The following is a 16,638-nucleotide window of genomic DNA, read 5'->3' on the forward strand; positions in this document are numbered from 1 at the left end:
CCCCCCTGGGAGGAGCCAATTTTTACTCCAGGGCTTTTATTTGAACAAACTTAGTAGACACCCACTATAAGATGTTTCATGCTTTATATCTAAGCTCTAGCTATTTGGGTTTTCTAAAATAAGATTTTTTAAGTTTTTACTATATACAAATAAGGAAAATCAATGGCCCCCTGAGATTTTGAACAACCTTGGTAGACAATGACTAGATGATGTTTCATGCCAAATATTTAAGCTCTAGCTCTTTCGGTTTTCTAAAAGAAGATATTTTAAGTTTTTTCTTTCAGTTGCCATGGCAACCAGAGTTCTGCTTGGAATTAAATTCTTTGGGGAATTTTTTAAGTTGACTACCAAAGGAACAATCCTGTAAAGTTTGGATGAAATTGGCTCAGCGGTGTATGAGGAGATGTCGTTTAAAGTAAAAGTTTACGACGGCCGGACGAAAAGCGATCACAAAAGCTCACCCTGTCACTTTGTGACAGGTGAGCTTAAAAGACACATACATCACTAAATCATTTAAACTTAACCATCAGAAACCTACTTACCATGCTGAAAATTATTTTTGGGGGGTAGCATTAAAATTTGACACCTACCTGGGTGGTATACATTTTAGAGCAATCAATTGACTCATCTCATCCTTGGCCCAAAACTTTTTCTCTTCCATCATCTTTTGTAACAATGTTGTCATCTGACATGTTGATAACCAATGATGATTCTCCGCCTTTTTCAATTCACCAATGAGCTGACTAAATACTGACTTGAACTTTGCGTGCGTCTACAAATTGCAATAAAACTCAGACCAAATTATCGATGATTTATATGAATATTCCAAGGCTTCTTTAAATTGTTCAAAATTAAAGTTTTAAATATTGCCATACAATCAAAAATAAGACAATGACAAGCACGTTTTCTGTAATTGCATTAATAGAGGATATTGAATGAATGTAGGTTCAATACTGAATTTATTGCACAAGTTGAATAAAATTATATTATACAAGCCTCTGGCAAGCATAATATCATTTTATTCAAAAAGTTCAATAAATTCAGTAATGAATCTACTCAAATATTCTATTTATCAAATACCCAGAATAAACTTTAAGACTGTTTAAAGTGAAAAGGAATCATTTTTAATTGACACACCTATAGTGTAAGGCTTACATTAACTTGATTAAATGTGTCTTTAAGCTATGTTTATATAATGCTAGAGACTTCATGTCAAAATATAATACATGACCATGCAACACCATTGTTAAGGAGTTGCAAAAGCAGCACAGGTATGTGATAAATCTCCATATAAACTATTTGAAAAAGTTTAAGAGGAGGAAGAACTTCAGACATACTGTGTTGTCAAACAAAGTTTCATGAAATAACATATACTTATTAATGGAGCTTATTGTATTGGCTATAAACAAAAAATTAAACAGTGGCTAGTGGTACAATAAAATCATATAATGTTGCATTACAAAAATAAAAATAAGATTTTTTTTTGTCATACCAGATTGGATTCTGTCAAAGTTGTCAATAATTCAGATACATGTGTTGATGGTTCACTCATACTGCATCTCTAGTAAACAATAAAAACATTTACCTCATTATGAAATGCATGTAAATTCTTATATTTTTGTTATAATACAAGACGTTTGTTACGACTCTTCATTAGATAATCATGACATTTATACATACTATATACACAGCTGCTGCTCTCAATTTATGAAGAAATTTCATTTTATTCTCTAATAAAAGAAGTTTGCTGTATTATAGTGGCATTGATTATATACATGTATATGCAAAACAACTTTAAATCTTTATAACTAAAAAATACAAACAGTTTTTAAAAACCACATGTATAACATTCAAACATTTAAACCTTACCTAAGTATAAATCTTCCTGATAGAATTAATGATGATGGCTTGGAAATACTGTATTGTTTGTTATTGTTTTAATCAGATTAAAATTTACTCAAATGTTTCACAACATATGAAGAATTCACAGAAAAAACAAACCAATATGTACCATGTTATGTGGGTTCCAGGTGTAGTGGCCAGGTACAGACTGTGTGTTTTTGTTGTCTGTTATACTGGCCTGACCTAACAGGCTCACTATTGTTGATGGTTCACATTTACACTTGTATCTGTACAGTGTGGTGCCGCAAGGCAGAAATAAATTGTCCCGAACTTTACACATCTTAAAATAGAACAGTCCATGATTCATACAACATTCAACACAAAATATCAATGTTAAAATAAAACTCACAAAATCAAACAAGAGGGCCATGCTGGCCCTGAGGTCGCTCACCTGTATATAGGGCCCTGGAGCGGGGCCAGTTTAAACCCCAGGGCTTTTATTTGAACAGACTTGGAAGACACTCATTAGAAGATGTTTCACAATGTTAAGTTTTTATTTCACAATGTTAAGTTTTTACTACACACATATAATGAAAAACAATGATCTCTCCTTCCCCCTCCCCTAGCAGGGCCAATTTTCACCCAAGGGCTTTTATTTGAACAATCTTGGTAGACATCAATAAGAAGATATTTCATGCTAATCATCTAAGCTCTAGCTTGTTGGGTTTTTTAAAAGAAGATTTTTAAGTTTTTACTATACACATATAGTTAAAAACAATGACACCCCTGGGGCGGGGCCAGTTTTGACCCCAGGGCTTTTATTCGAACAAACTTTGTAGACACTTACTAGAAGATGTTTCATGCTTAATATCTAAACTCTAGCTATTTGGGTTTTTTCAAAGAAGATTTTTTTAATTTTTACTATATGCAAATAGGGAAAATCAATGACCCCCCAAAGCGGGGCCAATTTTGACCCTAGGGCTTTTATTTGAACAAACTATGTAGACACCCATTAGAACATGTTTCATGCCTCATATCTAAACTCTAGCTATTTGGGTTTTTTCAAAGAAGCTTTTTTAAGTTTTGCTATACACATATAAGGAAAATCAATGACACCACGGGCTGGGCTAATTTTGACCCCAGGGCTTTAATTTGAACAAACTTGGTAGACACCCATTAGAACATGTTTCATGCTAAATATCTTAGCTCTGGCTCTTTGAGTTCTTTAAAAGAAGATTTTTTAAGTTTTTACTATATGCATATAAGGAAAATCAATGACCCCCCCGGGGCGAGGCCAATTTTGACCCTAGGGCTTTCTTTTTAACAAACTTGGTAGACACCTATTATAACATGTTTCATGCTAAATATCTTAGATCTGGCTCTTCGAGTTCTTTACAAGAAGATTTTTTAAGTTTTTACTAAATGCATATAGGGAAAATCAATGACCCCCTGGGGCGGGGCCAATTTTGACCCCAGGGCTTTTATTTGAACAAACTTGGTAGACACCCATTAGAACATGTTTCATGCTAAATATCTTAGCTCTGGCTCTTTGAGTTCTTTAAAAGAAGATTTTTTAAGTTTTTACTATATGCATATAGGGAAAATCAATGACCCCCTGGGGGCGGTGCCAATTTTGACCCCAGGGCTTTTATTTGAACAAACTTGGTAGACACTCATTAGAACATGTTTCATGCTAAATATCTTAGCTCTAGCTCTTTGGGTTCTTTAAAAGAAGATTTTTTAAGTTTTTACTATATGCATATAGGTAAAATCAATGACCCCCCAGGGCGGGGCCAATTTTCACCCAAGGGCTTTTATTTGAACAATCTTGGTAGACATCAATAAGAGAATATTTCATGCTAATCATCTAAGCTCTAGCTTGTTGGGTTTTTTAAAAGAAGATTTTTAAGTTTTTACTATACACATATAGTTAAAAACAATGACACCCCTGGGGCGGGGCCAGTTTTGACCCCAGGGCTTTTATTCGAACAAACTTTGTAGACACTTACTAGAAGATGTTTCATGCTTAATATCTAAACTCTTAACTATTTGGGTTTTTTCAAAGAAGATTTTTTAAATTTTTACTATATGCAAATAGGGAAAATCAATGACCCCCCCAGGGCGGGGCCAATTTGACCCCAGGGCTTTTATTTGAACAAACTATGTAGACACTCACTAGAAGATGTTTCATGCCTCATATCTAAACTCTAGCTATTTGGGTTTTTTCAAAGAAGCTTTTTTAAGTTTTGCTATACACATATAAGGAAAATCAATGACCCCCCGGGCGGGGCTAATTTTGACCCCAGGGCTTTAATTTGAACAAACTTGGTAGACACCCATTAGAACATGTTTCATGCTAAATATCTTAGCTCTGGCTCTTTGAGTTCTTTAAAAGAAGATTTTTTAAGTTTTTACTATATGCATATAAGGAAAATCAATGACCCCCCGGGGCGAGGCCAATTTTGACCCTAGGGCTTTTTTTTTAACAAACTTGGTAGACACCTATTATAACATGTTTCATGCTAAATATCTTAGATCTGGCTCTTCGAGTTCTTTACAAGAAGATTTTTTAAGTTTTTACTATATGCATATAGGGAAAATCAATGACCCCCTGGGGCGGGACCAATTTTGACCCCAGGGCTTTTATTTGAACAATCTTGGTAGACACTCACTAGAAGATGTTTCATGCCAAATATCTAAGCTCTAGCTCTTAGGATTTTTTAAAAGAAGATATTTAAAGTTTTTTCTTTCGGTTGCCATGGCAACCAGAGTTCTGCATGGAATTAAATTCTTTGAACAATTTTGAAAGGTGACCACCAAAGGAACATTCCTGTGAAGTTTGGATGAAATTGGCTTAGTGGTTTATGAGGAGATGTCATTTAAAGTAAAAGTTTACGGACGGACGGACGCCGGACGAAAAGCGATCACAAAAGCTCACCCTGTCACTTTGTGACAGGTGAGCTAAAAAAAAACGAAGAATTTTAACCAACAGTATCAGTAATAACCAACTTCTATGTAAGTTACTGACTACCAATATTATTTCTAAATAAGCAGTGAGTGACAAATGACCATTAGACTCAATGTCAAACATCAGTGGTCACAGAGAAATTACCCCTTACCCAAGGATCGAAGCAGCAACCAGTGGATTTACTAATCCAATGCTCCCCCTTAACCACTTAACATATGAGCCGCGTCACGACAAAACCAACATAGTGGGTTTGCGACCAGCATGGATACAGACCAGCCTGCGCATCTGCGCAGTCTAATCAGGATCCATGCTGTTCACTATCAGTTTCTCTACTTGTAATAGGCTTGGTAAGCGAACAGCATGGATCCTGATCAGACTGCCCGGATGTGCAGGCTGGTCTGGATCCATGCTGATCATAAACGCACTATGTTGGTTTTGTCGTGACACGGCTCAATTATGCAAATGATCACATAAAGGAGAAAAGGCATTCACTTAATTAAAGTGAGCTGCAAAGCATTTAATCAAAATTTCAGAAACAGCATTTTGTTACATAATCTTACCTTTGGTTTACTAAGACATTTATCTGGGTATGGTTGCCAAGACTTCAAGAGACCAAATTTTGTGTCAAATATACCAAGACCATCTACAATATATGAAATAAATAAACTTAGTTTCTACATTGTTGGATTAATGCACGTTCTATTTCAAAATGTATTTCAAGAATATTAAATAACAATAGTAATACAGAGTGATTTAAATGCACAAAAACACAACATAAGATATAAGAATATACTCATCTTTTTTATTTTTTATTTCTTGTATTTCACACATTATATTAAGCTTAAACAGTTGATGGCTAATACATGTATATAACATTAATTCTTAATTCTTTTTTGACAATATGTACAAGAATTTTCATTTTGTATTCATTTTAATTTTTATATTTAAGGAACATTTACACTGCTTTTCATCTGAAATTTCTACAAAACATAGCAAAGTGTTAACAAAATGGTATTTTGACTTCCATGTTAAATACTCATAATAACTGTACTAATTGGGCCATCCTTAAAAAAATGTTTGTTTGCAGTAACCCGACCCAGAATTTTCAAGGTGGGTAGGTAGGTCGATTTTTTTTTTTTTTTATTGAACTGTACTCCCAAATAAACATGGAATTTCAAAATGCTGGACAATATATGCTTTGATAATCTGGTAACAATTAATAAATTGATAACTGAATTATAATTTAATAAGACCTACATTTTATTTCTTCCATTAACCTTTAAAAGAACGAAAACAACCACAAGGCATAATTTTCTGATTCCAAAAAAAAATTTTTTTATCCAGACCATGAAAAAAAATTTTGAGTAGGGGCAAATTTTGTGAGTCGGTCGCGTTACTGCAAACGATCATTTTTTTAAGGATGGCCTTGCTAAAATGCAACGGAAGCAAAAGATGCCTCAGCTATAATTATGGCCAAAACGTAACATTGTGGAAAATGCAACAGTTACAGGACATCAAAAATGAAAGGCTTTTGTATATGAAAATATTAAAATTTTTAGGCTTAATGGGTCTTTGAATATGTTATAACTAATTGTACAAATCTGTGGGAAACACCCTCATCATATACACTTTATGTAAAACAGATGTCAAATGAGTATTGTAAAGTTCAGTCACATATAAACTCTATACCTGCTGTCAACAACTGATTCAACCAGCACATTGATCTGAACCAGCATGTCAACCAGTATCTGATCAACCAGCACTGATCAACCAGTATCTGATCAACCAGCACTGATCAACCAGTATCTGATCAACCAGCACTGATCAACCAGTATCTGATCAACCAGCACTGATCAACCAGTATCTGATCAACCAGCACTGATCAACCAGTATCTGATCAACCAGCACTGATCAACCAGTATCTGATCAACCAGCACAGATCAACCAGTATCTGATCAACCAGCACTGATCAACCAGTATCTAATCAACCAGCACTGATCAACCAGTATCTGATCACAGTCTGAATCGTTCGCTATTCTGTCATTACCTATCCTAAACTTTTCAAAGAAGGACAAGTCTAGGTTTTTCACTTACGATAAGATAAGGGTAAAACTTACCAGTATTGTTATCAGTAATTCCAGCAACTGCTATGTGATTACTATCTATCACAAGCAAACAGCTTTTGTTGCTAATACCTGACATGGTATGACAAGGCCCTGGAAAACAACTGCCTTCATCTAGTCTTAGTGAATTTAAACTTCCATCACTCCCTGAAATATAAAAATCAAAGTATTAATGCTGAATAAAAATTCTGTATGGTTTCATAAAGCTGTGCTGAAACTTGTTTATAAACATGTACTGTGAGCAATACATTAAGAGAAAAAAATATAGTTTAAAACATTCTGCCATGAGGCTTCTATATACATTGTACCGGTATATGTTATTGTTCAACATAATTCATGTAAAGTGTTAGATAATTAAAGCAGCATGCCTCCAGATTCATGCTAATTTTCATGAAAGAACTTTGAAATGTATTTAAAAGTAAAATATTGTGAAGGGAACAAAGAATGTATTTTACACATTGCAAATGTCACTTAAAATCAATGTAAGAATAACCAAAAAAAAAAAGGGTCAAAATATGCAAAAATAGCCCTTACTGCTTTGGTAACGAAGCAAAAATAAGTTGATATATACAGCAAAATCAGTCATTAATCACACATAACATGTAAGTTATTACTTGAATCTCGAATCCTTTTGAATCAAGAATAATTAGAAACGTATTAAGATAGGCTTAATGATACCTTAGGACTAATGATACCCAACATATACCTACCAAGGTTTGTATCACAAATATTGTTTTACTGAGTAATACATCCTAACAGTTCAAATTTGAATATATTTCTTAAGAGAAAATTTTAACAAAAGTTAGACAAGAAAACATACTTTTTAAAGAGCAATATGGGAGCCAAGTCTGGCCCAAAAAAACACTGATGCTGCACTCATCCCCCTATATGACAGATAACATAAGCAGGGCTCGCGCTGGCAGGAGCCAATGAGCAAATTGGCTCCAAAATAATTAAATTGGCTCAAGAAAATCACGATTGGCTCAAACTTACGAAAAGTATGACTTTTGGAATCTCCAGTCTAAATTTAGCTTTTTCTATTTTAAGAATGGAAAAGTACACATCTGGTTTTCCATCTACAACTTCCGTTTTATCACTTCTTATCTCAAAACACAGCGACACAGTCTACTTTTTGTGGGTCATTGACTGGTTTATATTTGTAACTTCCTATCCGAACCAAATATTGATATGAACAGAAACACGGTCTAATACACTGACCTCAGGGTATGTTTACATGTTTATCAGCTGATAAATACGACACTAATTGGTGTGAAAAATACCTGTGGCAGATTGTTGAATATGCACTGGATAATTGGTCTTAATATTCAATATGAAACAATATAGCAGCTTCTCAAGATTATCGCTAATCAAATCAGCATTTTGGGTATGAAATAGTGACAAATTATATTCTGCAGTTGGCGACTTGAGCAGTAAATTTTATTGTTGTTGATGATAGAGTTATTGTTGTTGATTTTTTGTGGTGGTGGGAGGGGGTGTTATTGCGGCCAAAACACCATTTTTGAGGAAGAGGTTTCGGCCTTTTTCTTGGGGAAAAAAGGGGATCTGACCTAATTATGGCTCCAAAAATATAAAATTGAGAAGGAATTTATTTGACATACAGATTATTCCTGAAAAAAAAGATTGACCTTATGTCACTACCATGCATGCCACAGACTTAGATTTTAAGGGAACCTTGTTGCCTACATGTAACTTTTGGCAAATGTTATAGTTACTGACCTCTAAGCTTAAAATAATGATTACTGACTGTAAATTATACTCGTATATGTAAGATTTTGTTAATGTAATAAAAATGTAGCTACCAAAATTAAGTTGGATATAGTTAATGCTTTTCTAAATATCCCATGCCGTACCATTGCCTGATTTGAAATAAAATACAGGCAGGCAATTTTCGCCACGAAAAATTGGCTCAAAGTAAAAAATTGCCAGTGCTAGCCCTGATAAGACTTGCAGCTTTCAACTAAACTTTTGTTGGCATGCAATCGAAATTTATAAGGAGATTTATACTTGTAAATAAGAGCTGTCATGTGATAAAAGGAAAATTATGTATCAAGTAAGAGATATAAATGTATGTACTTACAGAGGAAGAAAGCATTTATATTATCTGTTTGAGCTATAGCATCACATGAACAGCAAGATGCTGTGCTGTTTGGTTGTGGTACTTTTATCACTGTATGCTGCCAGCTGCTTGTATCAGAGTTGTATTTGTTTGTATGTAAATGAACCCCTCCCTGTAACATATTCAAACATTTCTCAACATTGTGAATTATATTCCTCTGAATTATGTTTATTTATTTCATTATTTTTGGCGGGAGAGTTTACGTTACTGTAAAGGTCTATGGTGACTTTTCAGCTTTACTGGTGAAGGAAGACCTCATGTGCCACTCTGTGCATTTTTTTCAGGCACAAATAGGCACCTAAGAAAAATAACCAACAGTTGGTTAGCAAGCTGGATAACTTCCTCACATGAAAGAATCCAAAGTCCCTGGCAGGATTCAAACCCACATCAATTCGAGGCTAGTGGTTTAGAATGTCAACAACCTTAGTCCTTAACCACATGGCCATTTACACCCCTGACTTGCATCAAAAATTAAGAACTATGTATTTTATAATTAGAAACTATTTAATCTTACAATATATTTCTAAGGCCTGAGTAATAAACTGCACAAATGTGTATTACAATCAAATTAAACAGCGACTTAATAGAGGTAGAAAATATTTCTGCATTTAAACTTTAAACAGACCAGGCAGAAACTTAATACACTGAATTAAACATATCTTAATCTGATAGCAATGACATTTAAGTTTCCAACTTTTGGTCAGCAGCTAAAAAGATTAACATCAACAATAAAAGACCAGTCAGAAACGCAAGTTTTCTCTTTTCATTACATTTTTTAAAACAAATTGGTAAAAATAACACTTATTTAAAATGTTGGCATATTTACCAGTAACATATTAAAATTTGTTTTTTTAGAGAATTAAGAAATTTGATCAAGAGGCTACAATGTATGATAAGGAAAATGATGACTAACCTTTGAGATAACTGTATAGAGTACTGTTAATGTTGACTGTATAACAAAAGCCTTACACCAAGATATTTTTTGTTTATTTGTTAAAGGGCCATCACTCTGAACATCTTTTATTGAGCTCAGAAAACTAACTCTCCCATTGATATACAATAAAATTGGTTCATAATTCTCACAGGAGATGACATCGTAGATCTTTGTACGTGACTGAAGATACGTGAAATTACATAATTATAAACGAGTAAAATATACTTGTATTCTTATTTTATATGCAGAATATATATTTTGTATACATTCAATACTAAATTTATTGAACTCGTTGAATAAAACAGTATTATCCAACTCGTTCAATAAATGAGCAATGTCATGACAAAACCAACATAAAGGGTTTGCAACCAGCATGGATCCAGACCAGCCTGCGCATCTACGCAGTCAGATCAGGATCCATGCTGTTCGCTATTATTTTCTCTACTTGTAAAAGGGTTGGTAAGCGAACAGCATGGATCCTGATCAGACTGCAAGGATACGCAAGCTTGTCTGGATCCATGTTGGTCGCATACGCACTATGTTGGTTTTTTCATGACGCGGCTCAAATTTAATTTACAGTGCCCATGAGACCAGTCCAGACCAAGATCATCCAACACATCCGTGCTGTCTCATCATTATCATGGTCTGCACTGTTTGCTATTCTCTTACTTTTTTAAAATTTCTCACTAAAAATGAGGTATGGTTTTATCCAGACTGAAAGACTGATAAGTCCTTTAAAGACATTAAACAGGGTAACAATAAAAAATATAGCCTACCTGTTTTTTCTTTGCCTTTTCAAAATCTGCATTATCCTTGTCTAACAATCTTACTTCCTTAAATATAATATAATTTATATAACTTTAAATATCATGAAATATTGAACATTGTATACAAACATTCTTCTATAGTTTCATAAAAAGAATATTTTTATTTCATTCACATTTGTTTCTTCTTTTCAGCATCAGAGGCTGTTGTGATAAGCCAAATTGAATTATTTTGACAAATATATGACCAGAAAACAAACGTCTGCTAAAGATAGGTGGAATAATAAACCATTTAATAGATGTGCCAGGTATTTACTTTATAAATTGACAAGAACTTGAGGTATAATAACTCAATGGCTCTTCTAAAATTACACCTTAAACTTTGGGCAATTGACCTGCAAAATTTGAATAAACAATTTGTCCTGCAGATATTTTGGAATTATCATATTTGTCTCTTAAAGTAATAAAATATCAATTTACTATAAGTGAGTAACCAACAGTTTAGCATCTGATCATACTGAAAATTAATGCAAACTGGCCTGGCTCTATACTGCTGGCATTTATGTGAATGACCAACTCACATGCTTTATTCTTAATACAAGGAGACTGGAAAATAATTTTTTCAAGATTTTTCATACCATTTAAAGTTAGTCCATACAATTACATATAATTTGTGTGCAAAAATTTCAGATATGCTCATTTTTCAAGAAAATGTTCTGTTGTGCCAAACAACTTGATAATGAGGTGTTTAAATGGTTTTAACTTGAATAAGTCTCAGAATAGCACTAAATACCAGTACTGATTTTCAATTTAATTCTGAATATATTTCTTTATTATCATTTTCATAAATGTTTTTGTTGTATGTGCCCCAGTTACAATAACAAATTTTATGATTTTTTAACCACAGTGAGGCTCTCAATTCTGCTGGAGCCAAAAGTGATGAGTCTTTGTTTCCAGTACCAGGCTCTATTGTTTTGATGTTTTTAGCTTATTTTTTCAATTTTGACATTGAGCACCCTTTAACTTTGAATTGACTGTTTAATAATTGAAAATATACAAACAAGTTAGCAGGTTACAACCAAGTATTGAAGAAAACTTCTGATCCGACAAATTTTAAGAGACAGTTCAAAAGAATTTCTTATCATAAACTCACATTCTTGACCATATCTTACCGGTATCAAATTTGAATACATGTATAGTGATTCAAATTAAAATAGATAAGTCATCTAATGCAGAAGACCATTGATCCGGAATAAAAATAGTAACAGTTGAGAAAATCACCTCAGTATGTAAAACCTTATTTTTCGGTAAAAAATAAAAGAAAATTTAATACCTGATTATTTACAACTGTTACAAACTTCTCTAGCTGTGAATTCCAGAACACCGGGCTAGTCAAAGATATGCCATGTCTAATTGACCAGCTTTTCAAAGACTTCTGGTCAGATATCTGAAAAACATGCAACATTTCAAATATTTAGTAATAGAAAGAGGCCAGAATTCAGTCCACATTAGAGCTATCAAAGAATAAACCAACACCCCCTCCATCTCTTCGTCACAGGATATGATGTTGGTCCATTTTTTTATTATTTTTGTGGCTAACATTTGAATAAAGTTTGAAGGAGGTCCTTATAGAATACAAAATTGTCTGACATTTGACCTTTAAGTATTTCTTTACTAATACTTGATTTTAACAAAAAGTCTGTTATCTATAAGTAAAATTTATTTTCAGTGTCATTTGTGTTTATGCGCCACCATTTTTAATGTAACTTACCCAGTGGTAATGAGCAAGGTTTTCTGATAACAAATGGAAGGAATAATAATAAAGGTGTGAGACTGAAAATGGATCAGTTCGTTAAACTCAATGGTGTTCTAGTGATAAATCACCATCTTCTATACACCCAACCTTCACCCGCCCCCCTTCCACAGTATTTTCAATGACAGTGGGTACATGTACCCTAAAAGTCGAAAAATGAGCAGGCATACTGAAGTCATTGTCAAGTGAACAAATACACCCATTGAAGTCTCTATATGAACTCGGAGCTCCAAATCAATTTTTTGGCCAAGTGGTTTTCACTCCACAAAATTAAGGGTTAGGGGTAAAATGTAAATTCTGTAAATTGTAAGTGGTAAAATCTGTAAAAAAAAAAAGCATTTTGCATTTCTTTAATAATCAAATTCAACTGAGTTTTTCTTGTTTTTTTCTTCTTTCTTTTTTTATAGAAAATTTTATACACATACAATATTGATTCAATGTGAAACAATACAAATCATGCTCTGTAAAGGCAGACTTCCCTAGGCTAGAGTATACTGGTACTCAAGAGAAAAATGTCTGTAACTGTTGACTGGGTACGAAAATATCGAGTTCAAAGCTGCAGGTGAAAAACATATTTTTTTTGTTCCAACAACTAAAGTGAAAGAAATTGAAATATATTTTTGTTTATTTTTAGGTATTACATTGACTATGGATGTCTTAATAAACTTTATACAACTCCTATGATGATTATCTGGCACATTAATTTTATCAATAATTACAGGTACAGGAGTTACATCCCTTCTGTACTTCCTGCTACTTTCGTTTTTTACATGTGTTGTTGACAACAGAATTTTATGTTTTTAATGCAATAAAATAGAAATATATTGCATTTTTATGCTCAAAACATCCCTTTTATAAATATCAAATGTTTATTTGTTGTGTGTAACTTAGACGCATGAATTCTGAAAGTGATGCATATTTTGATTTTCTATGTGTATTTCAATTTGACATGCATGCTATCTGGAGCTCTGTGTACTATGTAAATAACCGAGGTATATTGAGTGAAAAAACAAGAGTTGTTCCCTTATCTTTAGAGTTAAATCGATATCTCTAATTTTTTTAATGCTAAAACAATGCAGATTTAACCATTTTCAAACCACTAGTTTGGGGCGATTTAATGTCCGATTTTAAAATTTATTACACCAATGAAAAACTTGTGATCTTAGCTTTGTCTCAGTATATATTTCAACACATTGTTGAACACTATTTTAATTTAGAAGTTACTTAAATTTAGGGTTAAACCGACCACAAGTCAGACAATTTTACACACATTTTATACAGTGAGGTATGTAACAGTTTATCTTTTCTCGCAAATCTAGTGATAAGAATAGCCTGTCGTCTGCTAGTTCGGAAACTGTCAATCGTAACTAAAGAGACTCAGCGAACAGGTATTATAGTACTGTTAGACCTGTTTGCTGAAGCCAATCCCGTATCGAAAGTCAACCAGAACCCTGACATATTTATGTCATGCTGTAATTCAATAAATTTGCAAGATCTGGACAAAAGCTATTTTAATACAGGTAGTTAGATATATTTGGGACACCTCAGACTTTATTTTTTAACACAGAACATTAGATTGATGAAATAATGCCTCAAAGTTTATCAGTGGGTTCACATTTCATAAAATTTGCCGCCATTGCTGCCCCAATTATCACGTGATTAGCCAGAATTTAGGTTCCGATACCTTTGCATGACATTTGGTGACCCGTGACCCAAATGCTTTTTTGGTTTTGCATGGTTTTGCAATTATGAAAAACGGTGTATTTATTCAATAACAGACATTGTACCAAAAACATGTTGGATTTATATTGTTTTGAGTGATGATTCATGAATTATTTGTTCATTTTTATTTAAAATCGTACGCTCATTAAAAATAGTGTATGGTCCGTTATCAAAAATAGATGCTAGATTTCCAAAAACTTGAAGTCCCACGAGATTTCATTTGAAAGCAGACTCCATATTATTGGTAAACATTCTCTACATAATTATTTCCCTAGCAAATAGTTGGGTACAAAATTTCATTGAAGTTTCATTTAAAAACAAAACATGAATTGATTCAAAATTGATTTGTTTATCAAATGGTATTCTTATTTGACCCAAATTTGATTAATAAGGGTGATTTTAATACGGGGAAGTCAAAGGCTGGGTCTGCAATGCGGGCCTGGGCTTTGGCTTGCCCGGCTATAGACTACATGTGTACATTTAAAAGAAAATCAAATAAAAAACAATTAAAGAATACATAGAATTCTATACCTATCAATGAAATTTTCAGTGTCAGTTCTAGTCGGGCGGCGCCATTTTCAATGTAATTCAATGATAATACGCGGAAAGTGGCTGTAGCGCTCTTAGATAACATGATTGTATGACGCGTATCAATTCAAATGAAATCAAATCAAAAGTCAATGAAAATTTCAAAAAATATATATCCTATACCTAATGACTCAAATGAGCTGTGAAAAAATCCTTAGTTAACTGGGCGCCACCATTTTGAAATCCTTTTGAGCTAAATATAGATATCAGAGCGCTTTTAATGAGCGTCTACATAATTTAGACTATTGCTAGCGACGCTAAATAACACTTCCGGTGAGAGAATGATGTGCAAAATCAGAAAGTAAACATGCATTTCATTGATAAGAACTATAGTAACGATTATAAATATAAAAAGTTACTTTACCATATCCTTTTTGATAAATTAGCACATTAAAAATAACGTAAAAACAACAACTATGATTAGAGATTAACAAAAAATGGCGGACGGAATTTTTCCAAAACCCCGACGCATGCGCAGTGGTCGCCTTTACGTATGGAGATTTTCGGAATATTCTAGTGCTCTCGACGATAGGTTTAACACCACCAATTTATTTGTTTTGTTTAGTACAAAATACCTGCAAGAAAGATCTGGTTTACATGTACACTAAACATGTTATGCTCAAATCATAGTTCATAAGAACTTTCCGCGCCATAGGTAGCACCTAATTTCATATTAGGCGGGAGATTCCGATAACGGACAATCGCAATGTTTTGGATAAATAATAATCGTAGAATATTCTGAGTGAAAACGGAAGCGGTGCATATAATACCGAATGACACCTTTAAAAAGAAAAAAATAACTGACTTCCCCATTCATAGGCTTTGCCTAATTTCATATTAGGTTTTATGTACGGCACACTAACTGCCAAAATTCTGGTAGCCTTTGCAAACAGGGTTGACCCATAACTTTACTGTCGCACAACGTCAAAATAACATCTACACCTACATCATACTGCTTAACAATCAATTCTGATTATGACAGGCATATAAAGTTATGGAAGCCAGAACTATGTCAATCGGTGTATTTTATTGAAATCGCGAAAACACATTGCTTTCTTGTTACAAGCTGTTTCCTTATTCTTCATCAATCGCTTCAGTTACCTTATAAACATCAAACAACTTCCTCTTCGAAGATATTATCACAGTATCTTCAGTATACCCTTCTGTAACACGAAGAAAGTCAATTTCATTCAATATTGTACAAAACGCAATGCTTTCCATGTGCGCTGCCATTTTGTTATGGTCTACTTGAATAGGATTTTTTTTTAGAATTAATCTGATAAGATCCCAGGACCAAAAAGTCAGTTATTTGGGATTTCTTTGTCTCTTAGGCTGCAAAATTTTAAGTTACAAATCAATTAAACTCTCTAACATATTTAAATACTGGCTCATTACGCTTGTTTATTTGATTAATATAATTGATAATTTATCACAAATAAAGTACAGTAAAATCAAACGCAGACCACAAAATTGAGGGATGTACTATTCTCCGGTCTCCTATCGGTAAATCCCGGTCTCTCCCGGTCTATTTTGACCGGATTTTACAAGAGACCGGCGAATAGTATCACACGTTTATTTTCCGGTCTCTCCCGGTTTAGGAGTAGATATTTTATTTGATATCGTGACAAATAAATAAGTTTTTTTCTCCAAAATTGAATGTTTGTCACTAATTAAGTTTGGTTACAATAATTAATTAACACAGATCATTTCACAAATTTATTTATTAATTAGATCTATTATTAGATCT

At 33.4% G+C, this 16,638-nt stretch overlaps 1 protein-coding gene across 1 annotated transcript in view; it reads right to left on the reverse strand.

Moving 5' to 3' along the window:
• The window catches only part of LOC132733958 (nucleolar protein 11-like), a 30,682-nt gene extending 14,530 nt beyond the window's left edge, over nt 1-16,152 (reverse strand). Inside the window, exons 1-10 of the mRNA XM_060720655.1 lie at nt 15,993-16,152; nt 12,102-12,215; nt 10,781-10,837; nt 9,984-10,184; nt 9,032-9,182; nt 6,928-7,080; nt 5,371-5,453; nt 2,012-2,182; nt 1,493-1,561; nt 591-772 (exon numbers count right to left, since the gene is read on the reverse strand). Coding sequence (XP_060576638.1) covers nt 591-772; nt 1,493-1,561; nt 2,012-2,182; nt 5,371-5,453; nt 6,928-7,080; nt 9,032-9,182; nt 9,984-10,184; nt 10,781-10,837; nt 12,102-12,215; nt 15,993-16,124 — 1,313 coding nt within the window. The 5' untranslated portion in view covers nt 16,125-16,152. The remainder of the gene's footprint in view (nt 1-590; nt 773-1,492; nt 1,562-2,011; nt 2,183-5,370; nt 5,454-6,927; nt 7,081-9,031; nt 9,183-9,983; nt 10,185-10,780; nt 10,838-12,101; nt 12,216-15,992) is intronic.
• Between the last annotated feature and the right edge of the window lie 486 nt (nt 16,153-16,638).

Source organism: Ruditapes philippinarum, unplaced genomic scaffold, assembly GCF_026571515.1.
Source record: "Ruditapes philippinarum isolate M1 unplaced genomic scaffold, ASM2657151v2 ctg36_1_1_1_1, whole genome shotgun sequence".
Taxonomy (NCBI): domain Eukaryota; kingdom Metazoa; phylum Mollusca; class Bivalvia; order Venerida; family Veneridae; genus Ruditapes; species Ruditapes philippinarum.